The sequence below is a fragment of the Schistocerca cancellata genome, chromosome 6, assembly GCF_023864275.1.
Source record: "Schistocerca cancellata isolate TAMUIC-IGC-003103 chromosome 6, iqSchCanc2.1, whole genome shotgun sequence".
Classification (NCBI taxonomy): Eukaryota; Metazoa; Arthropoda; class Insecta; order Orthoptera; family Acrididae; genus Schistocerca; species Schistocerca cancellata.
In genome coordinates, this window is record NC_064631.1 from 7,624,877 (window position 1) to 7,649,637 (window position 24,761).

The 24,761-nt window shown below is 42.0% G+C and overlaps 1 protein-coding gene across 1 annotated transcript in view; it reads right to left on the minus strand.

Moving 5' to 3' along the window:
• LOC126191083 (dipeptidase 1-like) overlaps positions 1-24,761 on the minus strand; it is a 188,934-nt gene that overhangs the window by 67,883 nt on the left and 96,290 nt on the right. The window contains exons 4-6 of the mRNA XM_049931803.1: positions 21,058-21,214; positions 12,903-13,035; positions 6,101-6,251 (exon numbers count right to left, since the gene is read on the minus strand). Of these exons, the coding sequence (XP_049787760.1) occupies positions 6,101-6,251; positions 12,903-13,035; positions 21,058-21,214 (441 nt within the window). The remainder of the gene's footprint in view (positions 1-6,100; positions 6,252-12,902; positions 13,036-21,057; positions 21,215-24,761) is intronic.

Here is a 24,761-nt window from a genome sequence, read left to right on the forward strand (position 1 = left end):
AGAGTCAGCTATTTAATTTACACATTCAACAAAAATTTATTAGTGCTGTTGTCAAATTACTTAGCTTCCATTACCTTCATATAATGTTTTCAAAGTCTGATGCATGTACTGGACCTTAGACACAATGTAACAATTCATTTGTCAATGCATTGTAGCCTGATGCTCTCTGTTTTGTCGAACTCATGGTAGCCGAATTAATTACAATGAATTTTGGAAAGTCCTGCAGCATTGTTTATGATCTTTAGACTGATAGATTGGTCTTGAGGGACAGTTAAATATGACAATGCCATATAGTATCACTGGGCTGGAGAGGATTAAGGCATCTGCCTCCATTGGTGAGACATTAGGAGGGTGGCAAGTTTCATATCTAAGGTTCTGTCTCATTTTATAGTTTACTTGCATCAATAGGAAGTGTGCATGATGTGTGCATACGCAGGAGGAGCTGGCCACAGTTTGAAAACAGCTGAATGCGTTTCTGGATATGGTTGGCCACCATGACACTGCTGTCTCCAAGTGTAGTAGTGGCAGAGAATCTGGTGCGTCGTGTGGGATGCCCTAGGTGTCACTTGTTTCGCCCATGGGCTCTGCTACTGAGACACATCCTAGTTTACTCGACACTGTGGTTCCACCCTCGTAGCAGGGTGGGAGCTGGGTAGTAATGCATTCGTGTTGTTCAAAGCAGAGCGCCAATGTTGAGGTTGGCCATCTGGCCTCGACTATTCACCCTGTAAATGATCAGGGGGCCATTCCTTCAGCAGGGTCTGACCAGGCACACATAGGCAGGGGTTACCTAGCTATTGAGAGTTCCATCATTAGGCACATTATGGAGTCCTTTCGGGTGATAGCATTCGTGGTTGGAAAGAAACTCAGTGTGCACTGGGTATGTATGCCAGTGGACCCTATCTGAGATGTGGAAGCGACCTTGCCTGCGGCTATCGAGAGTGAAGAGTGCAGTCATCTGCAAGTTGTGGCTCATGGTGGTACCAAAGACTCCTGTCTCATGGGGTCTGAGGCCATCCTAAGTTCGTACAGATGACTGGCGGTGGTGGTGAAGACTGCTGGCATTACATGCAGTGTGTAAGCACTGTATTATTATTCATGTGTCCTATGTCTGAGAATATACTGTTATTACAAAATTTTAAAAACTAAATAATGTTTGCATGTATGACTACAAGTATTGAACTGAGTTTGAATTTGTAGGGTTTTATAATTTGTTAGATTTGTTTTTCTTGTGCCCTCCATTGCAAATGCAAATACTTTCTTTGACTCTATTCGGTGTGATTGAGCGGATTATGTAGTATTTTTAGTTAACTATAGTACAACAAGTATGTGAAACTCTAAAATAATTTTTTCTTTCCCTTCTGTTGCTTAGTACTGTCAGTTTGATGTATTCTTATACTCTGTTCCTTTCAAGAACCATAACAATTTCAACATCAGAATACATGTTCTTAAAATTTATTTATTAATATTACAAAAAGGTACATAGTGATTCCATTAACGTCACTTAAGCCCCACATTTCCCATTCCTCAATAATTGTCTTTAAATTTTCTTTCTGGTACCAGAGAAATTTCTGTATGTTTATTGTATCAAAACATGGATAATGAAAATAAATGGAAAAGTTACAAGATCATGGTAAGTTTATCCTCTATATTAAAAATAACCTCTTATACAACATTTCAAAAAATTACATTTTTAGGGATATTCCATAAAATCAATTGAAAATATATAAAATGTTCACTATTGTTTATAAAACCTTTTGCTTATAAAGTAGATTACAAAAGGCCATAACTGATTCATTTCTATAGAATCTCAGTAAACTATTAATGTACATATGGCTATATTTACATTCTGTCTTCCTGTTAATCAATAATTTCATGTCAAAGACAAGATATAGCCATGCACACAGAAATTTAGCTATGCAGATTGTTCAAAACATATATTCAAGTCATATATTCAGAATGCAATGTAACATCTTCAATTTTTTTTTTTTTGCTAAGTGGTTTTAAGTTGTAAATGAAGGTAACAAAAAGGATTGAAGTAATTTATTATTGCCCCAGTTCATAGCTGCAGAGGTTAACTTTTGTACTGAATCCCCTAGCTACAATATTTTTCATTTTGTTATTTTCATCTGCTTTTTTTCACAAGAGGTCTTGCGAGTAATATTCTCCCACTCCAAAGCACAAAGCACACAGATGCCTCAGTTGCTGGCTAACTGGAAATCTGATGACTAAAACTGCTGATGCTTATGCAATAAGCTCATCAGATCATTCACTCTTATGTCCCAATGATCTCACGATTTCTTTTTAATTCTCAAGTATCTTATCATTCTTGCAGTGTCAAATAACTCTCTGTAATGTTTCATCCTATTCTGAAATAGCTCCTCAGCCCTTCATAACCTAGCAGTCTGTCACATTTCTCCATGATCTTGTTGCAGCAACTGTAACTACCATTCTCATCCAATAAGTGACTTGAATCTCAACTATCTCTCTAAGCACTTCAAGAATCAAGTTCTATTTCCATACCATGGACTATATAGACCTATACATTTGCCTTTACAGCTTAATGTCTGATAACTAAAATTACTTGAAAGTCATCTAAAATAACTAACATTTCTTGTAATATTACTACTATGAAAAAAGATCAGTCCGAGTGAGAGCAATTCTTTTGCTGCCGACTGAGCTTTATCATCTGAATGAACCTTGTGATACTGAAGGTACTTAACATCACTTAATGCTGTGTCTAGAAGTGATACCTTTCGTTGCACTGCATGAGACTACTGCAGACCTGTGCCATGCACCATTTGTCAGCCAGTACATTTGGCATGTCCAGCTTCTGAGTATGGAACCTCTTCTCACTCCTTCAGCCTGTATGAAAACAGCATGCACCACTTTTGTCCTATTAAAAATAATGGTTCACTGTTAAACTTAAAAGATTTATAAAATTCTCAGTTTGATTTGCAAAATATGGTTAGATTTAATATAAAAAGCTTATTATGTAGATTTAACGCTTTAAGAATCTTCACACACTTGGTAAAACAGTTAAATCCTACAACTAAAACACTTAAAATTTGTAAAAGTGTATTTAATAGTTTTTAAGGCCTATTTTAAGGCTTATATGTAGTTTCTTGTCACCTACAATGCTATTAACTGTCCTAATATATTTGTGTAATACTTTAAAGCTGTTCCATAGTTATCAGTTGAAGTAAATCAACACAAATCATTATTTTTTGTTAGTGTACTGAACACAAGCAGTTCACACTGGCTACTTCTGTCATTTAATGTACAACTTTGCATTTCTTGTCCACGATGACAGTCTTTTGTTATGTATTTACAGAAGGTAATGTATGAATGAATCAATTAACAGGAGATAAAATATAATGTAATACAATTTTACCAAATATGATTTTATAAAATGTTATTAAATGAATTACTATTTCATAAATATAATGTTATAATTTCTCAAAGATACTGTCCGCAATTATGTGTCAATGGTAATTTATAATCCTTAGTTTAAATAATTACTGGTAAAAGGAAAGGCAAATGAAAAGTGTTACATATATATTTGTGGTGTGATATCTATATTCTTAAAATTTTAGAGGTGTAGTGTGTAACTTCTTTAGGTTCTTATTAAAGTATTTGCTTTGAAATATGTAATGAGTTTAAATATGCATTAACCTTCTTGACATTTCATGATTTATTTTTGAAATTATTTTGAAATGTGATTCTGAATAACTAGGACATTTATTAGAACTATCTAAATTTAGTTACACAAAATTTCATATTAAATTCAAATATATCTTCATACACATAAATATATTCTGTATTATTGTTTTTAAATAAAATATTGTATTGAACATTCAACATATAGTTATCTTATCAAATGGCAAGATATTCTATTAAAATTTCTAGAATGGTATTCATAATAACTCATGATATTTATAACTTCATGTATAGAAAATTGTTATTTAAATGCATACATAAGGAGTTTCCATTTTTATAGGGAATCAGAATCTGGAAAAGTGTGAAATTAAATACTCAAAAAAGTTTTTTTGTGTTTTTTTATCTTTATAATTAGTTCTATAGTTGAAAAGAATTTATTCAGTCGTATTTAGAACAGAAGTATTCGCTTGTTATGTAGATTAATATACCAGGCTATACTAATTGGGATGAAACTAGGAACCCAAGGCGAGGGAAACATAATGCAACTTAAATGAATATGATTGCTATAGGAATGCTGCTGAACATGACTTTATACCAACTAAAGGTGCTTTAACCAATTATGTCTAATACACAAAGTGGGCAGCATCGGGTTTGGAGGCAGGTTTATACTTGGTGCAGGGAATGTGTGAGAAAACTCTTGAAAACAATTTTAATTGAAAGCTGATGAACTATAATTTATTGCATGAGTACTGACTGTCAGAATGTCAGTGTCAGCCAGTGGTGGGGAAATAGTTAAATGTTCATTCTTGTGTTGTTCACAGCCTTACACAACAATGTTCAACCACTCTTTTGGCATCATAGAAATTGGTTAGCCAGAGACACCAAGAATTTGATATAAGCTGATGATGACAAGTGTTAGCTGTTATTAATCTGAAAGAATGGACTGTTACCATAACTGTACATTGCCCTTGTTTCATGTGCTATGTGTGGTATGTAATATATTGTGGTATGGTAGACAGCTTCATAGAAGCTGAACATGTACGAGCTGACCAATCACGTTTTAAGCACTCTCTCCATGTTTTAGAAAGAGCTTTTGTAATCTGCTTCCAAGAACTTTCATCAGGAGCACTTCAAGAGACCACTGCACACTTTTATGTCTGATTTTTTTTTAACTTCCATAGTATCAAGAGACATGTATTTATTTGGTGAAAATCCAGAACTCCTTACTGTCAGAAAGCATATATGAGACAAATACTTCCGAAGGAGGCAGTGTCTGAGTTTGTTGTGGTAGATCTTTAAGATACTGGTTTGCAACTGTGACTGCACAAGTCAGTAATTTACTGGCATTGAGATTTCTGTGCGATAGATATTCATTGCATTGCACGACTTGAGAATGTTTAAGTTGTATTTATTTAGCAGAAACGAGCACATGCCTTCTTCATTTTTTCTATTCCAACATATCCTTATCAGCTACAGCTTTCATCTGCAATAAGAATTATTCTACTGAGGTCAGGCACTACTTATTCACAATAAGAGAGTCATGTGACATAGTGATACATAATCTGACAGTCTGCAGTACATTATACACAAGCTTGTTAACTAAATCATATATCTAAGTGCTTTTTTCTCTACATTACTCGATGGTTTTCTGTTTATATGTCTTCCACTGGTACAGTGACCTGTAAGCTCCATATTCAGTTTGTTTGGTCACGTCATAAGTAATTTTTCTGCTGTATTCGTACATTTGCTGCTGTGGCGAATATTTATTGCGATACTAAACTTTTATATGACGAAAATTTTAGTATGTTCATGGGCTTACCTCTTCAAAGACCAAGCTGAAGAATGGAACATCACTTGCGGAAGATCTTGATCCAGCAATGTTACAAGAACTGCTGCTGCAAATGGTGATGATGAAAGCGATAGTGATGATTCTAAGGAATGTCTAAAGCAGACGAAATTCTGTGTTCTGTGTGGATCTGAATGTGAGGTAACATGTGCCAGTGGTATAGGACATGCTCAGTATTGACAGGCTACTGAGTGGCTGACGGTAATGGTGGTAGTGGCGTCAATGCGGGGGATCATCCAGAGCAGGCAGCAGTCGGCAATCACTGGCACTCATCGGGATATGTTACAAGTAGAGGTGAGCTTGAGGTGGCGCCACACGCTCTGCACAGAGCATCGCAGCACGGACAGGCTGCTGAATGGCTAATGATAATGGTGCATGTAGTGGTGACAATACTAGGGATCATCCAGAGCAGGTAGCAGCCAGCAATAACGCGCTTACCAGGGCATATCTGAAGTGGAGGTGAGTGTGAAATAGAGCACACCCTCGGCATAGAGCATCACAGCATGGACGGGCTGCTGAATGGCTAATGACCGTGACGAAAGTAATGGTGATGTCGCAAGAGGACGTCGAGACTAGACAGCGGCAGGCACTCACCAGGGTGTGTTGCAGGTGGAGGTGAGTGTGAGGTAGCGCACGCCCACGGCGTACAGGGTGCGCAGCACGGAGAGGCTGCCGCCCAGCGAGTGGCCCCCCTCCACGCCCACCAGGCTGCAGATACGGCCCGCCTGGTGCGTCGACTCGATGTCTGTAACAGCAGGCGTGTGTGCGCCGATCTCCTCTGCAGTCCACTTACGGTAGTCACCTAGTACACGTTTGGGAACAGTAAATGGTAATGGACACCGCACCCTTCCTCCCAATCACGTTCCTTCTTTCTGGCAAGTTGCTACATATGCTTCGAAACACACTTCTAAACTGAGTCGGGACATTTTTCCAGTCCATATTCATTCACTGAACAAAGAAAGAAAATGTTAAGACTTCGTAGGGTCGTCCCATGTCCCATTAATGGAGGAGTGTTTTCCTATAGCCGGATGGTGCAAGGACACTGTCTCATTATAGGCAGCACATGAGCACATGAGACTATTGTAAAGTAACAGTGTGTCTCGCAGTTCCCTGAACGACTACCGGTAGTGATATCAAGAAACCCGATGACTCCTACACTGACACTTGGGCTGGCTGGCAATGATGTGTCTCGGCGATACTAATCGGTCATCCAAGGTGGTCCAGATTTGTAACTTTTTGCGAACAGTGTTTGTGACAGTGGCTTCCCACTCCAAAGGCGGCAGTCTTTCTTGTACTGTTAAAAATTGCTTACTGGCTGTTTAGTCTCAACTCTGCTAGTCTTCAGTCAATGATATTAGATTACATGGGGCGTTGTAGTAAGTTCTGAACCGGCAGGTAGAGATGTGAAGTGATTAAATGTGATTGTTACAGTACTAGGAAACTCTCCTTCGGTCTTGTCACTGTTGAGAGACTAGAACCATGATAATGCTACTGGATTCCATAACGCCCGCAAAACGTAGCGACTGATTCATCCAAACACCCAACAAACTTAGTTTTTGCACAGTTTGACCAATCAGCCTCGGACTTCCAACTTTGCGCCGTGTAACCGCCGTCCAGTGCTCTTGGGCAAACACGCATCAATACCTCCGCCCTTTTCAGTGCTCCCTACCCATCTGACTCGGTGCACACTCAGCGAGATATACAGGCAGAACCAAGCTCTGTGCCCTTGGACGCAAGAGCGTGATTCCTTGCATGCTAGCAGCATGTTACAAAAACGGTCGTAACAAAAATTTGTCCCATGTACATTTTCGACACAAAATGGACGTCAGAGAAAGGCAACACTATAATCACGAGAACAGAAAGTATCTGCATTCACTACTCTGCAGCTGTGTTGCCAGATAGTGCAGCGGGTAGAAAGTTACATTAAAAAATTTAGTTCCAGATTTCGAGTCATAGTCTCGTTGCAGTTTTGTTTTATCTAATTTCATGGATACATGCATGATGAGATGCCTGGCTTCTTAATCGTTAAATATTGACTACCGCAGTTGTCATACAAAACACCTACAATTATTTAATAATAACACAGAAACGAAAATACAAGGATTTTGATTATTTCGTTTGTAGACGTATTTTGCCATTGAACATTTACTGTGTTCTATTTATCGCGCTACACCCCTCCGTGCTTTCTAGTGCGAACTAAGGCAAGCCAAGCAAACAACTCAACCTCACGACCTATATTCACGACCTTTCCCCATACAAGAAGTGGAACAAGGTTTACACCCCCTTCAGAATGGAAAAGCAGCAGGATTAGATGGGATTTATCCGGAACTACTAAAGAACTGCGGCCCGGCTACAAAACAATGGTTGGCATTGTTTTTTTAGTAGAATATTGGAATCAGTAAAGTTACCCGCGATATTCAAGAAGACCAAAATCATTGCTATCTTGAAGCCAGGAACAGATCCAAACTTACCTCAAAGTTATCGACCAATAGCCTTGCTTTCTGTCACGTACAATCTTTCGGAAAGGCTGCTATTGAATAGAACAGCACCAGCAATCGAAGAGGTAACTCCAGTTGAACAACCGGGATTCCGCCCCAGTCGTGATTGGAGTGATCAAGTCCTTTCACTGATCACTTTTGTGGAAGCCGGTTTTGAGAAGAAGTTGAATAGCGTCTCTGTCTTCCTTGATCTCACGGCAGCTTACAACATCATTTGGAAGGAAGGTCTTTTATTAAAACTGATCAAGGTGGTCCCCTGTGTGAAGTTATCAACTTTAATCGAAAACATGCTATGTAACAGACCAATCCAAGTTTACTCAGAAAACAGCAGAAGCCGATTCCGCAAACTGAGTAATGCTCTACCACAAGGTTCGGTCCTCTCTCCAGCACTTTTCAATTTATACACTCATGATCTGCCTAACACACTCTCCCGCAAATTTATATATTCGGATGATATCAACCTCACTGTTCAACGCATATCTATGAACTTATTCCATATTCCATTCGTTAACAGCTTTCAATGGGGCACAGGGTCAAATGCTTTCTGGAAATCTAGAAATATGGAACCTGCCTGTTGCCCTTCGTCCACAATTTGCCGTATATGGCGTGAGAAAAGGGAAGCCGAGCCTCGCATGAACGATGCCTTCTAAGACTAAGCTGATTCGTGAACATAAGCTTCTCGGTCTGAAGAAAGGTTATTATATCTGAGCTGTTTGCTTTTAAACCTTTCAGTTGCTTCTTCACACCAGGGATGGATGTTACAACGTCGTCCGTACGGGAGTCTGTCGGATGGTCAAATGACGGTATGTTTGTACGATTCTCCTACGAGAAGAATTTCTTGAACGTGAAATTTAAAACTTCGGCATTCGTTTCGCTATCTTCAAGTGCCACATCAGACTGGTGAACAACAGACTGAATGAAAGCCTTAGAGCCGCTTAGCGATGTTACATACGACGAGAATTTCCTCGGGTTCTCTGCCAGACCTTTTGCTGGGGTGTGACGGTGGTGGGTTTTTATGCTTCGCACACAGATCTTTTCACAGACGCACAAATTTCTACTAACCTTCGTGTGTAGTTATTTGTACGTTCCGTTTTGAACCGAGAGTGCAGCAGTTTCTGTTTACTCGGCATCTTCCGAATTTCGTTATTAAACCTTGGCTGGTCTTTTTCATCCTTTACCCACGTATTAGGCTCTTCAGAAGACTGCCTAACACTTGAATCTATAGTCTATGCTAGCAAATTTCTCTCTTCCAGAAACGCTTTTCTTACCATTGACAGTCTACTTCTATATACTCTCTGCTTCGGCCATCATCAGTTATTTTTCTGCCCAAATAGTAAAACTAAAAACTGATCTGTTTCCCTGACTAAATTCGACCACATTCCGTTATTCTCGTTTTGCATTTTGTTGATGTTCCTCTTATGTCCCCCTTAAAGACGCTGTCCATTCCGTTCAACTGCTCTTACAAATACTTTGCTGTCTCTCAAAGCATTACAATGTCATCGGCAAACCTCAAAGTTTTTATTTCTTTTCCCTGGGCTTTAATTCCTAGTCCAAATTTTTCTTTTATTTTCTTCGCTGCTTGCTCAGTACACAGATTGAATAGCATCGTGGATACGCTACAACCCTGTATCACTTCCATCTCAACCAGTGCTTCCCCCCCTTTCATGCCTCTCTACTCTTATAACTGCCATCTAGTTTCTATACAAATTGTAAATAGCCTTTCGCTCCCTGTATTTTACCCCTGCCAGCTTTAGAATTCGAAAGAGAGTATCCGAATCAACATTGTTAAAAGCTTTCTCTAAGTCTACGAATGCTATAAACGTAGGTTTGCCTTTCCTTAATGTATCTTCTAGGAGAAGTCGTAAAATTAGGATTGCCTCCCGTGTTCCTACATTTCTACGGAATCCAAACTGATGTTTCCTGTGGTCGGCCTCTATTAGCTTTTCCACTCTTGCAGCCGAGACTTATTAAACTGATAGTTCGGGAATCTTCACATCTGTCAGCACCTGCTTTCTTTGAAATCAGTATTTCCTTTCATTAATGTCTTATAGAATAAATTTCTTGTGTGATTCGTCACTTGAAACGGAAGTAATTATTGTAAATGTTGTGTCCACCGATAACCATCTTGTAGAAGAAATTAGTAGAATGGTTCATTCAGACTATGTACAACGGCTAATGAAATTCGTCATGAGTAATTCATCACAATTTGAAAAGAATAGTGGTATGCACAGTTACAGAATTAGACAAAACGAGTGTCTTTGTTACATATTGGTAAACCCGTCAATACGGAGCTGTAAAAATGTTTGATATTTTAACAATAACATGATATGTTTTACAGGTGGTAAAGGAAGTTTTAAAAGTACCCTTAAGTTATTCATTCTGGACTGTTCTTAATGCAAAGCTCAATTTTCAATTATAAGTGGCAAATTGTATAGCTGGAGAACCGTAAATTTAAATTTACAACAAGTTGCCTGAGTGCTGTCATAGAATAATATATTTATTCTTACTAAATTAAAGCCTGTATGCTACTCAGTGGCCAGCATAGTCTACAGTTCCCAGTAACGAAGCTCGTGCAAGTGACGTAGGGAACGTGTAACAAGCAGGAGTATTTGAAGAGAGTTTGTGCCGCTTCTTTCGTAATATGCATCAAGTACAGTTTCAAAGGAAGTGTATGTTGTGATGCAACCGACGATAATTTCAATGAGCCGAGACTGAGTGGCCAAAGGTCGCAGACAGGGCTCTCCCACTTGGAGAGCGGCGCGCCTGGCGCACACACGTCGCCGACAGGCGCGGCGCTGCGGGCAGCCTGCCGCTGGCGGGTGCGCAGTCGGCACGGCGACGGCGAATCGCAGACTGTGGACGAGGCCGGCAGTGTCTACGGTTCGTCTCCGGGACCGCAGCAGAGACAAGCGTGGTGCACCGCACGGCGCCACACTCACAAGTCGTGGGACAGCGGTCTGCACACGGACAAACAGCGGCTGCTTGACGGCACCGGTAGTTGGAGCTGCACACGTATAACATTCAATTTCGGAAATCGTTAGGGAGTTCAATATGCCGAGATCCACAATGTCAAGAGTATACCGAGAATACTAATTTCACCACGGAATCGCAGTGGCCGACGGCTTTCACATAACGAGCGAGGGCGGTGGCGTTTGCATAGGTTGTCAGTGCTAACAGAGAAGCAACACTGCGTGTAATAACCGCAGAAATGAATGTCGGACGCACGGCAGACGCCTCGTTAAGACAGTGTGGCGAAATGTGGCGTTGACGCGACACAGCAGCTCCAACAGTACCGGTTGGACCCCAGATGGCTGCTGGAAGAGCGTGGCCTGGTCACGTGAGGCCAGCTTTCACGTTGCCGAGAACTGACAGTCGGGTTCCGGTTTGGCGCCGACACCGCGAAGCCGCGGATGCAGGTTGTGAACGAGGCACTGTGCCAGCTGGTGGTGCTTCCACAATGGTGTGCGCTGTGTTTACGTGGAATGTTGTTTAAGGCTGTATGTCAGTAAGTAGCGACGAGTACGTGGGAATGTTTGCAGGGCCAAGTAAATAAGACAATTTAAAGAAATCGATGCTGCACGGCCTTATTGAAGCGGGGACGCACGAGAAAGCAACCAAAATTGCGTAAGAGATGTAACTGGAATTTCATTTATTACGTGGTATTGAAATTTCAGTTCCTCAATATCACATTCCAATTCCGTTCCTAAGTGAGATAAAAACAATAACTAACAAAAGCTTGCACGGGGCTACGGCCCTCTATGTTCTCTATTTCCTCGTGTTTTTTATTGCTGCGGTGTTTTCTTCCAGTTTTATGCGTTCACAATGAGGGAAATAATTTCTTGTTAGCAGACTCATCTCTTCTACAAAAGTGTATGCACGAAAAACTCAAAATCCTGATGAAATTCTAATTCTCCGACTGGCAAGCCGTGCCCCAGGATAACATTTGTTCCGACAACTACTGATAAAGTTGCAGCGTATAATGCTTGTACAGTTTTTAATTGAGCTAATCTTGCTAGACTACACACCCTAAAGAGGTTAGGATTTGCTGCAGCAGCTTTCACACTGTCGATATTGAAGGAAACGGGTAACAGCGGAATCGATGCAGCTGACATTATTGTTACTCAATCTGAAAATCAGGTTAACCTAAGAGATGTTTGAAGATGAAGAGGAGAATTCGTATGGTTTGCACTAGTTCACCCACATATTCTAAACCCTAATATAGAGACTGTCAAATCTTTGATTCACGTTTCCCGTACATTTTGGCAACTTTATGTACCTTTTCCCAACAAGCCATTGACATTATAGAACTCAAATTTGCCATCCAATTACCCAATACTATAATGAAACATTTTGTGCAACTTCAATAGTAAGACATTTACGTAAGAGAAGAGCGCTAAGATTGGGTATAATGTCTCACTGAAATTTGGAACGCTGTAAAAATCTAGCAGAAGAAGATTCAGTATTCTCTTCCACAGATATCTGTAATAATGGTGTACCACACTTCGAACAAAAATAGATTAAATTTCGTTGTGACGGTTTTTCGTAAAAGGGACATGTGTACTCACTTTGTTGAAAAATTTCAGTTTTTTATAATTAAAAACGCATAACTTGAGTACACATGATTACGTCTGTGTGTATCGATACAACATTCCTTAACAACCGTGCTAAATTTAGCTTATATTTCCTAGAAAGCATTGGACTTCAAAAGGTTTTCTTTCCAAAGTACTGCAACTCGGTGTACGGCTCCCCTTGTGGAAACCAATGTGTGTGTGAATTAGAGCACGGCACAGCAGCGCGGGATGGGCGACCCCGCAGTGGCGCAGCGCACGCGACACTTGTGCTCTGCTGTGTGTGGCCCCTCCCGCGCCTCCCGCGCCTCCCGCGGCCCGCTGCCTCACCTGCGGCGGAGGTGCAGAAGGCGAGCGGCGGCGAGTAGCGGGCCGTCAGCCGGCGCACCACGTCCACCTGCTCCAGCGTCAGCTGCACCGCGTCCCGGTACTGCGACTCGCACGGCACGTACGCCGCCCAGAACTGCAACCGCAACACCGCTCGGCTGCACTGCTCCAGCTAGCGTTGCCGTAGACGTCGCTACTGAAATCTGGACACAATCCACTGGAATCCGGGTGTAAGATGGAGGTGAGGAGGGACTTGGACCGCCTCGAAAAATTAACCCGTGCTCACAGCTGAGCATAATACTCGTACACTGATCAGCCAATTGTGCCTGGTGGCGATGTGAGCACGTGGCGTGGTAACAAAAGCACCTGAGCGTAGCAGACACGCAGGGGGATCACCCCAGCCACGATGTGGACTGCAAAAGGGAAATCATCGAGATAAGCGATTTTGACAAAGGGCCGATCATTATTGTTACGTAAAGCCTGTGAACGACTATCTCGAAAACGACGAAGCTGGCCGAATGTTCGCGTGCTGCTAGTCTCGTGAGCGTCTACAGAAAGAGGAAGGAGGACATTGAAAGTACCACTCGCACGTCCGACACTCTTCGCGGAACGTGGGGTTCGGAGGCCTGCCTGCTCCGTGGACTGGGACAGGTGTGCGGTCTGTGGCATCTCATCTCTGCCGAAAGAGCGCAGTGCTGGTGCGCGCACGAGTGTTTCGGAGCGCGTTGTTCGTCGTACATTGTGCTCCGCAGCAGATCATGCCTACGTGTTCATACGTTGGGATTGTAGTGCGCATCAGACGAACGGAATTCGACTGTCAATCGATGGAAATATGTCGCCTTTTTTATCCGAATCGCATTTTTGCTACACTAGGTCGATGGTCGTCTCCACAAACGGCCGCTCGAGGTGAAAGGCGACTCGAAACGAGCACCGCGCCTCGCACGCAGGCTGGTGGCAGCAGAGAGATCCTCCTGCGCCTGCACGGGACCTGGTGCCAGTAATCGAAAACACTTCCTTCGTGCTTGATGTCTTCCCCGACGGCAGCATAATTAATACCTGATGATAACATTTCGTAAGATACAAATATCAGTTTCATAGCACATTTTTTTAGGTCACTGATTAGTCTTCAGAATTTTTTAAAAACTTTTTAGCTTCCATACCCAAATGACAACAGTTTCCTTGAGCTTGTTGTAAAATTATTATATTCTCAATAACAACTTTCACTTCAATCACAGATAGGTTACTACTTTCAATTTTATTCATTTACTGTGTAAACAAATTCTTGATGAACAAACCGAAAGTGATGACCAGGTCCCGTACTCCGAGGAGCGTAGGGGAAAGATGCGGCAGACCCGCACCGCCGTACTAGGCAAGGTCCTAGCGGAGGTGGATGAATGATGATGATGCAGACGACACAACAACACCCAGCCATCTCAAGGCAGGAAAAAAAAAATCCCCAATCCCGCCGGGAATCGAACCCGGGACCCCGCGCGCGGCAAGCGAGAATTCTACCGCATGACCACAAGCTCCGGACACACAAAGATTAAGCCTAGCTTAAAGGACAATAGAGAATTTCTGCGGAGATATTTGCGCAAGTGAAAAAGTAGTTAAAGAGTTTCACCGCAATTAACTCGATAGTAACAGATAAAACGTTTGCAGCAGTTGAAACTGTCATGTAAAATGTCTACTGGACGGCTCACTCCTTCCAGGTTCTTCCCAAGGTTCATTTTAAACGACTCAATGTGTTCTTTTACCTTCTACGGTTCACCCCTTCGAAGATCTATCAGCGCAGAATTGCTGAAGTTCGATATAGTATACGATGTTTCATTTTCTTCACAAATGAGTTTAATTAGTTTATTTTTATCTCTTCTCCTGCATAAAAGTACTGAACAAATGTAAGAAATAATGAAAATAAATGGTCCAAAAGCAGCTTCAGTGTGGTCGTGCGGTTCTAGGCACTGCAGTCTGGAACCGCGGGACTGCTACGGTCGCAGGTTCGAATCCTGCCTCGGACATGGATGTGTGTGATGTCCTTAGGTTAGTTAGGTTTAAGTAGTTCTAAGTTCTAGGGGACTGATGACCTAAGATGTTAAGTCCCATAGTGCTCAGAGCCATTTGAACCATTTTTTTAGTAGCTTCAGTGCTACCTATTTTTTGCATATTCTACACGACAGGCCTGTTTTGGCTTACTGCCACTATCAAGCGACGCCTAGTGGGAACTGATGACCATATGCATCTGTAGGAAATATTTTGTCTCACGTCTTGGTGAGTACATTACTTGTAAACAACGTGTTGCATCGTAAAAAAAAATATCTGACAAAAACGTATTTTTACGTCTCGTATGTACAAAAAGTAATATACTTACCAAGACGTCACTTGATAATGGCAATAGGCCGAAACAGGTCTGTCGCGTAAAATATTTGAAAACTACATTACCTTAGTGCAGCTAGTTTTGAAACATTAATTTTCATTACGTTTTATACTCACGGAACTTATAGCATAGGAAGTAATTTCAATGTCGTGTGATTATCGCCGTTATTTTATAGTGCTTAAAAAGAAGTTGTTTTGCAAGTCCAAAGTGCAAATGAAAACAGAACGAGGAGCAAGAATATGTCTGATTGTCGTTGAGTGTCTTCTGGTCTTGCGATACTTTGCTTTTTGCCATAACAGGATCGAGAAGAGCGACCATATGTTTGATTATTGCTGTGGCTTTTATTCTTGAGACTCTTTGCTTTTTAGCAATGAGAGAATGGGGACACACAACTCAACGAAACTTCGTAGTGCTTTCAAGTGTAACAGAATAGGGAGGAGCATGAATTTGTTTGATTGTTGCTGTGGCTTTTGTTTTTGCGACACTTGGCTTTTTAGCAATAACAGAATCGGGACACACAGCTGAAGGAAACTTCGTCATGCTCTCAAGTGGCTTAAATCAATGGTGATAGCAATGAGCATTTCCTCTGTTGTAACTGGTTTTAGTATAAAGAAGTTGTGGGTTTTGCACTGCATGCCTGTTCTTGAGTTGTTTTTTTTTCCCCTCTCTTGGGTCTCAGTACGACGGCTTACATCAGATTTCCCAAGATGCTCAAATGAAAAATAATACAAACGAAGCTTGCAGAATGCTTGCTCTTTTTATCAAAGGTCATATTTCTCTGTATCGGTCACTGAAACGGCGCTTACGTTCCGCTTTTTTGCGTCTCAAGACGATGAGAGCTGTCGCCCTGCAGGAACACACACACCACAGGGACTGCAGCAACTGACGAATTCACGGAGCCCAAGTTACTTAACAACACCAAAAACTGAATCGTTGTTGTTGCGTAGCGTCGGCATCTGTTATGAAATGAATTAGACTAGACATAGTACGAGAGTAGGCCGCTAGTGGTTGCTTGTGCGTTACATATTAATATACTGAACCATTAGAATATAAATCTTCGGTTCTCTTGCTTGAAAATCGGAACATATAGCGTCCCAGTTCAGCCTTTCTGGGACACCGGGACAAAGAGTGAAAACTCGGGACATTCTCGATTAGTCTGGACGTACGGCAGTGCTTGCGCTAGCCGTTCGCGTAGGGCCCAGTTCACACAGAACGGCGCGGCGGCGCGAGTCAGGGGCGTGGCGTGACGCGAGCAGAGGCGCTGCCGAGACAGGCCCAGCACTCTCCTGCTGCGAGTGGGTCGTCTTCATCCGGCGAGTATATTGATGTACTGGCTCTTCTGTAACTCATAAATGGTGAGCAACTACTGGGTACATCCTTTATGGTTGAAAAAAGCAACAAGCGTGGCACAATCGACGTAATGAAAGAACTGAGCGTATGTCCCGAAGGTTTCCAGTGTTTTTACAGAATGCCTCGAAAGTGTCTGTACATTGCGTTACACAAAGTGAAGGACGGCATTCAGGAAAAAACAACGAAACTGGAATGTTTTTATCTTTTTGCACAAGATTTTCGTTTGAACGTAAGCCTAAACATCGTTGATTTTTGTATGTCCAGCCTTTTGACTGATGGTCATAGGGACCACGGCCGTTCACCGTTGTGAGGTGAGAAAATGAAGCGCCTACAGCCGCCCTTATGATCTTATTTATTGTGCAGCTACCAGTTTCGGCGCTTCAGTGCGCTATCTCCAGGCTTTAGTTGATGCAGAAGAGGTTCTCACAATCAATATATAAGCTGCATCAGCGGCCAACGCAAATGGTTTACGCAGACTAGAAAGTTGATCATTGTGCTGTGGTGGAGTAATGGTTAGCAGTTCAGTCTCCCAAGCAAGAAGAACCAGGGTGGAGTCCAGGCCGGAGCACAAATTTTAATTCATTTCTTCTGCTTCGATCCTTATCGTAGATAAAGAAGAGACTTAAATGCCTCACGGACAAATTTAAGTATAAGATTTGTTTGTAAAGAGATTTTTAAAATATTATGACACTTTTCCGAAATCTGACCATCCATAAATATTTAACTGCTCTAGCTCACAAAAATGATAGTCTATTTCTCAAAGAAAAATTAAAGTGTGTAATAACTATAGACCGGATTACATAAATCATAAAAACCTTAAAATATGCGTGCAAATAGGCATGAAAAATGCTTAAAAATGCATGAAAAGTGTCGAAACACCAAGATCAAACAATAAAAAAAATGGTAGTTACTGAGTGCATTATATCTCAAAGTCGAACCTGTGTATATCAATTACGAGGAACAGCGCCGGACACGCGAAATCCGGTACATTTAGGACGCTGATATCTTCTGAATACGTTCTGGTAGAGGTTAGGAAGAGGGTCCTTCGGGGGTTATTTTCTAAATATTTGCAGCGAAACAATCGATATATACAGCACCCACTTCGAGATATATTGCACGCAGCTCAAAAACTCCGTAACATTTTATTTAAAAAAGACATACAATTATGATATTTTTGAACAGCATTAAATTTTAATTAATACTATTGGACCAAAGCCAAATTTACAATTTATTTTACATTTTTCTATTTTTGTAAACATAAACGACCGAGTACTGTTCCAAATGTTCGGTAGTAAAGTTATGTCTTTGATCACCCAAGACATTTTTATAAGCAGAAAAGGACCATTCTGCATCAACTAAGGTAAATGGGCAATATTTGAATTTGTTTCTGGTAAAACTTATCCGTCCCTTTAAGAAAACTATCAAATTGACACAAGGGTTCAATGCCTGGGTTATGGTTTAAAATGTTTTCAAACTTTTCTTTAAGTTTTCTTGGGAACACCTCCGGCAATGAGGGGTTCACTGGAATGATTTTATTCATTAGCTGAATAGATTCATTCAACGCCTAACCTTCAGTTTCAAGCTTTTTAATACTGGGAAAAATGAATGCTAATCACAGCAATGTTATTTTTAATACCTGAGTCATTAAAAGCTTCCTTGCACCGGCAAATTGCCGAAGCCTTTGCCCCATTAATGGCTTCGAAATTTTCACTGTAAAACAAAAGAGCTTCTACCCACGCACCACAACGAGTTACCACTGAGTCGGGAGGTAAAGGCACATTTGGTACTTTTTCTTTGTAGGTCTTGATGCGAGCAGGAGCCTTTAGAAATACTTTCTTTGTGGAACAAATCAGTTTATTTCCAATTAAAAAACGTGGAAAGTACTTCTTCAGCAAGGCGATGTGCTCCATGAGCAAAGCACGTCACATGAATCAAATTGGAATAAAATACTCGGAGGGCTTTTCCTGCTTTGATCATATAGGGAGCAGCATCTGAAATAAACACAAACACCCTTTCACCTGCAGAAGATTCTGAAAATATTTTTCTAATACCCTCGTTCACAAATCTGACTATCGTAGAATGATTTGGTTTTTCCAGTTCTTTGCAGGCTGCTTAACAGGAAGAAGAAGGCTCTTCTTTTAAAGCACCAACAATTAAATTTGCAATGTAACGACGATAAGTGTCAGTAGCTTCGACAACTGAAAACCAGTTGATGCTGTCCTAGAGTTCATTGCGTATTTCTTCCAGAACGTTTACGTAAATTGTCGGTATGTAAGTTTTACGCATTATTGATTCATCTGGTATATTTTGATTTGCAGGAAGCCTCTGAAAACGGGGTTTGTAAGATTGTGAAGAGTAATATTGCTTGCAATAAATGCTTCACATAGGTCCATGTTAAAACGACTTTTTTGGTTACCTTTGGACAAATCCCTGCCACTGTAACTTGCTGTTATCAGAAGCTGTTGTTGGTAGTTTCTTCTGTATTCCTGCGATATTAAGACTTGTCTTGACATGCTGGTCTATTTGAAACTTTTTTTGCACGATACGTTTTTCTCGCAAATTCGACAATATAAAACAAATCCGTCATATGTCAATATTCCAGGATGGTCAGGTCAGCTATCCACGAAATGACGTTTCGTTTCTCCTGTGGCATGGCGTCGCCATGTTACACACTACACGTCGTAAACACGTTCAACTGTGTATAAGAAAATAGAAAGCTAAACTGAAACAATAGACGTGCGACTATAAGTTTGCGTAGTTTAATTTAATTGTTGTCGACGCGTACTATATGACAGCGGAGGGGATTAATCGGGGGCGCGGGGTCAGGAGCATTGGCTCCCGTCTGCCTGCTGCTGTTCCTCCTCTGTAATGGTTTCGCCAGGCAGTGGCCTCTCGGTTAGCCATGTCACGCAGTTCAAGGTCGCGGTCAATCTGTGAGACATCAAAACTAGAGACAGCGAAGGCAGCAATCTGAGACTCCCTGCGCAATGCGGAAGAAGAATTTGGCCCCAGCCACAATCGTTGCCAGTACTAAAACCTGTTATCAGCATACCTAGGCTTCGCGACGGCAGACGGCCATTCCTTTTCGCAACTTAACTTGCTCAGGAAGAAAAATTTTATTTTTTGGTATTATTTGCAAACATAATAGCCACTAGGGAGGTCACGACGGAGATTGAAAGGGAGAGGTGGGCCACCCTCCGTCCTCCCGTGTGTGCTCTCACGTCCACTGCCAAACCGGCAACCCGCTGTGCCGCAGCAGCCGTTGCTGGCTCACAACCCATTTTCATCCTCCACCCCGAGGCCAGCACGACGACATCCGACAACATCGCAGGAGCCAGTGCACATCATCACCAGAATCACTAACGTCGATAAGAATGGGTTGTTGCCGCTGACGCAATACATGCACTGTTTATTCAGCTGCAGAGCGTGATTTAGATGCAAGAGGTGCAAAATTAGGTTTGAAAATTTGAGCTTTTAAAGAAGAGAATACTTCATTCGCTAATTACTTTCAGGAACAAAGTAATGAAATCACCTACACATTACATGCACAGGCTAGGCGTTCAAAATGCAGGGAGAGCTGGTAGAAAAGATGCCGCTTTATAGCTGAGAGGCTTTAGCTAACATCGATACAAGGTTAATCGCGAATTTCACCGCTGGAAAGTGGATGTACAGAGCACGACCTATGACTCGCTGGCTGATAATGTGCGGGAATTTAATGCAGTCATGTCAGCATACTCCAAACAGCTGTTTTAAACTGAAATCAGTATTGCGAAAAGGGCGGGTCAGTATAATGACTTTTGGCCGAAGATAGGACTATGACTGCTGTTTAGTAAGTGTCAGAACTCGGTGCATTCACACCGCTGTCACCAGCTGAAGCAGCTGAATCGACTGCAAGCGTGTTGGGAGGGGCAGGCAGTGGGGAAAGGAAAGGACGGGAGGTCCGGCAAGACCGTGCGACTCCGGCCACGCGTGTCAGCTGGCTGCCACTGTCACGTGCAGGGCCTCAAACAGCAGTGGCTAAATGCATTTCTCCTTCTCCGGCCACCCTAGAAGTAGGGTGAAGCTCGTGGCGACTCGTCCGAAACCCGAGCACGGCACACCGGTGTGTGACACTGGCCGTCTACAGCTGCACCAAAAAATGGCTCTGAGCACTATGGGACTTAACATCTATGGTCATCAGTCCCCTAGAACTTAGAACTACTTAAACCTAACTAACCTAAGGACAGCACACAACACCCAGCCATCACGAGGCAGAGAAAATCCCTGACCTCGCCGGGAATCGAACCTGGGAACCCGGGCGTGGGAAGCGAGAACGCTACCGCACGACCACGAGCTGCGGACACAGCTACACCCTGAGCGGCGACTTGCCCGCCAAACAACACGCCTGGCAGACAGAGCTGGCGCTGGAGCTGGAGCTGGAGCTGGAGCGAGACGCACCTGGGCGGCGACCTGCCCGGCGCGCAGGCGCGGCAGGTCGGTGTGCGACCAGGCGCTGGCCGCCCACGGCCGCACGGCGCGCAGGTCCAGCCCGAAGCTCAGGTTGGCCAGCCGGTTGCGCGCGAACTTGCGGATGTTCCACGGCAGGTCGTTGTGCCTGCGCAGCGGGCGGCGGCGGCGGGCACTCAGTCAGCAGCACACTCAGCGACAGCTTCATCTAGCCGTATTAATCATCACTTCGATTTCTTTCAACTACATGGAAGAATAATGATTCATCTACTTCATGCAAAGCAGGCTGGTGTGGTCACACCTAAAGTGATGCAACGTGGAGATGGTATCATAGCTGCGTTCCAATTAGATTATGATCTCCCTCCAAATACTGAGCTACCTTTTCAACTGAAAAGATTTGCAACACAGCGGCCGAACTCCGAAGGGGATATCCGGTCCGATAAATGCCATACAATCATTTCATTTCAATACCCTGAGTCACTCTTCCTATCTCTGCATTTTTAGTAAATTGGAGCCTGAGTCTATACCAGGTGTACCGGTATGAAATGAACGTGTTTTTTTGTGAAAATGAAACACTAATTTTGAATTGAAAAGTTAAAACTTTTTATTCAAAGTACTGACCATTACTTTCTATACATTTTCACCAACTTTCTGGCAATTTGTGGACACCACGCCAATAGAAATGTTCGTCTTTCGAAGCAAACCAATGAGACACCCGATTTTTCACTTCTTGGTACGAATCGAAATGTTCCCATTGATGAAAACAAATGGTAGTCGGAAGGGGCCAAGTCTGGTGAATAAGGCGGCTGGGGTAGCAGTTCCCAGCCAAGTCTTTTGATTGTATCGTGAACCAGTTTTGTTCTATGTGCAGGTGCATTGTCGTGTAAAATAATTACCTTGCCATGTCTTCTCGCCAATTCTGGTCTATCTTCGATCAATGCATAGTTCAAATCGATCATTTGTTGTCTGTAGCAATTAGTATTCACAGTTTCACCCGGTTTTAGAAGCTCATGATACACCACACCTTTCTGATCCCATCAAACACATGGTCGATCTGGTTTTGCAGTCGATGTTGATGGTTGTCCCGGATTAACCCACGATTTTTCCCGTTTAGGATTCTTAAAATAAATCCATTTTTCATCACCAGTAACAATTCGATGCAAAATTGCTTTTCTTTTGTGTCTTTGAAGCAAAATTTGACAAATACTTTTTCGGTTTTCCATCTGTCTTTCTTTCATGTGGCACCCATTTTCCACACTTTCGGATCTTTCCCATAGCTTTCAAACGGTCAGAAATTGTTTGTTGTGCAACATTTAGCATTGCTGCCATTTGCTTCTGACTCAAAGTATCATCTTCATCCAATATTGCTTGCAATTCGGCGTCTTCGAACTTTTTTGGTGCTCCTCCACGTTCTTCATTTCTTACATCAAAATCATTATTTCTGAACCGTTGAAACCATCCTTTGCATGTTGCTTCTGATAGAGCATGATCGCCATATGCCTCGACAACCATTCGATGCGACTCTGCAGCACTTTTTTTCAAATGAAAACAAAAAATTAATGCTTTCCGCAAATCATCAATTTCTGGTACAAAATTCGACATTGTTAACACGATGAAAACATATAATGTTGTTTGTTCCATGATGTATACTAAATACATAATGTATACTACATGATGTATACTACATGTATACTACATGATGTATACTAAATATCTTTGACAGATGTCATACCAAGCAAAAAAAAAAAAACAATTAAGGCTCGTTCACAACAAATGTTCCCTATCGACACATTTGTATCTTAACAGTCATTTCATACCGGTACACCTGGTACATGATCCCAGATACAGTTTACACATCAATATTTCATACCTTTTCTTAAGAATTTACTGTATTTACTAACAATTCATCAAGAACGTTAACACATTTACTCACACTATGTGAGCGAGGAAGTAGTTGCCAGGGGGTAACTTACGAAAACAAATTAAATTTCTTTCAACGAATGGAAATTTTATCCCTAAAAGTCCCCTCTTTATTTAAAACAGTTTAAAACAGATTTAAAATTATAATCAGAAAGCACACCGGGCGACCACTAGCTGAGTTCTGTTACTGGCGGAGTGGCAAGACTCTCATTTGCCGGCTTTAAAGTTTGATCCAAACGACAGACATACTAGCACTCCGACGGCAGACGGACAGTAACTGCCGCACAAATGTGAAAGAGAGACAGGCCAGCAACTGGTGACGAGTGACTGACCCAGACGCACTCCGACTGACCAACCGCCACTGGCGAGCCCATAGCGCCCCTTAAATGCACGTGAGCAGGCGACCTTTCCCCTTTCCCACCAGAGGGAGACTCCAGAGCTGCGACTGCCACAGCGGCGCCACCGCCAGAAACGGAGGGCGACTGCTTCACACAACGCGCTGCCGCGCGCTCTTCAAAACAGCAATTTTTTTCCACGGCTCAACGGTATTACCAGCTGAAGTTTACTGCTGACAACTTTAGTCTTTCTTCTCTCTGATTCCTACTACCAAACACACAATACCCAATTAGATCGTCTTCAGTTTCTTCCTCTACCAGAGATCTATGGTGAAAAGCAAGTACTTTCAGTAAGCTCAGTCACTGCTTACAGACAAACAACAGTTGCCGCTACTGTAACATCTGCCTGCATCACGTTATAGGTTTGTGTTATGGGAACATGCTGTCCGTCTTTATTCTATTTAGTCTGTCATGAGTTCCTTCACTGTGCTACTCTCTTTATCTCGGAGAACGATTTACAACTAACGTACTCGATTAATTGTTGGGTATATTAAAATTTCAGACTACTTCTACAGTTTTTAACCTGAACAGCTCTGTGACCTACAGCGTCTTAATGAACACTATCCGAGCAAAAGTACGCAGACCCCTATTATGGACATTTATATGTCTTGTTCCCACTCTTTGTCGTCGTAACAGCTTCAGCTCAGCTGGGCACACTTCTGAATGTCTGTCGAGGAATGGCAGCCCATTCTCCCTCAAGAGGATAGGCTAAACACGGTTGGCGGTCGCATGTTTGTTTCTGTTAGAAGTAGTTTAACTTGTCGCAAAATTGAAGTAGATACTTCCTGTGAGCTAGTATTGGCAGAGGTCATTGTTGGCAACCGGAATAAAATAATAAATGGATCCTTTTACCGATCTCCCAATTCAGATGATACAGTTGCTGAAAGTTCAGAGAAAGCTTTAATTTACCCTCAATTTGTTAGTGAAAATACATGTTACATCCGGAGGTATGCATAAAACATCATCAGAAGTTGTGCTAAACGCATTCTCTGAAAATTATTTCTAGCAGTTAGTTCATGAACCCACGCGAATAGTAAACGGTTATGAAAACACACTTGACCTCTTAGCAACAAATAATCCTGAGTTAATAACGAGCACCAAAACCGATTCAGGGATTAGTGAACACAGAGTTGTCGTAGCGAGACTGAATATTGTAATACCTAAATCCTCGAAAAATAACCGAAAAATATACCTATCCAAAAAGCAGATAAAAATTCACTCGACGCCTTCCTGAGAGACAATCTCCACTCATTCCAAATTAATAATTTAAGTGTAGACCAGATGTGCCTGAAATTCAAAGAAATAGTATCGGCAGCAATTGAGAGATTTATACCAAATAAATTAACAAACGACGGAGCTGATCCTCCTTGGTACACAAAA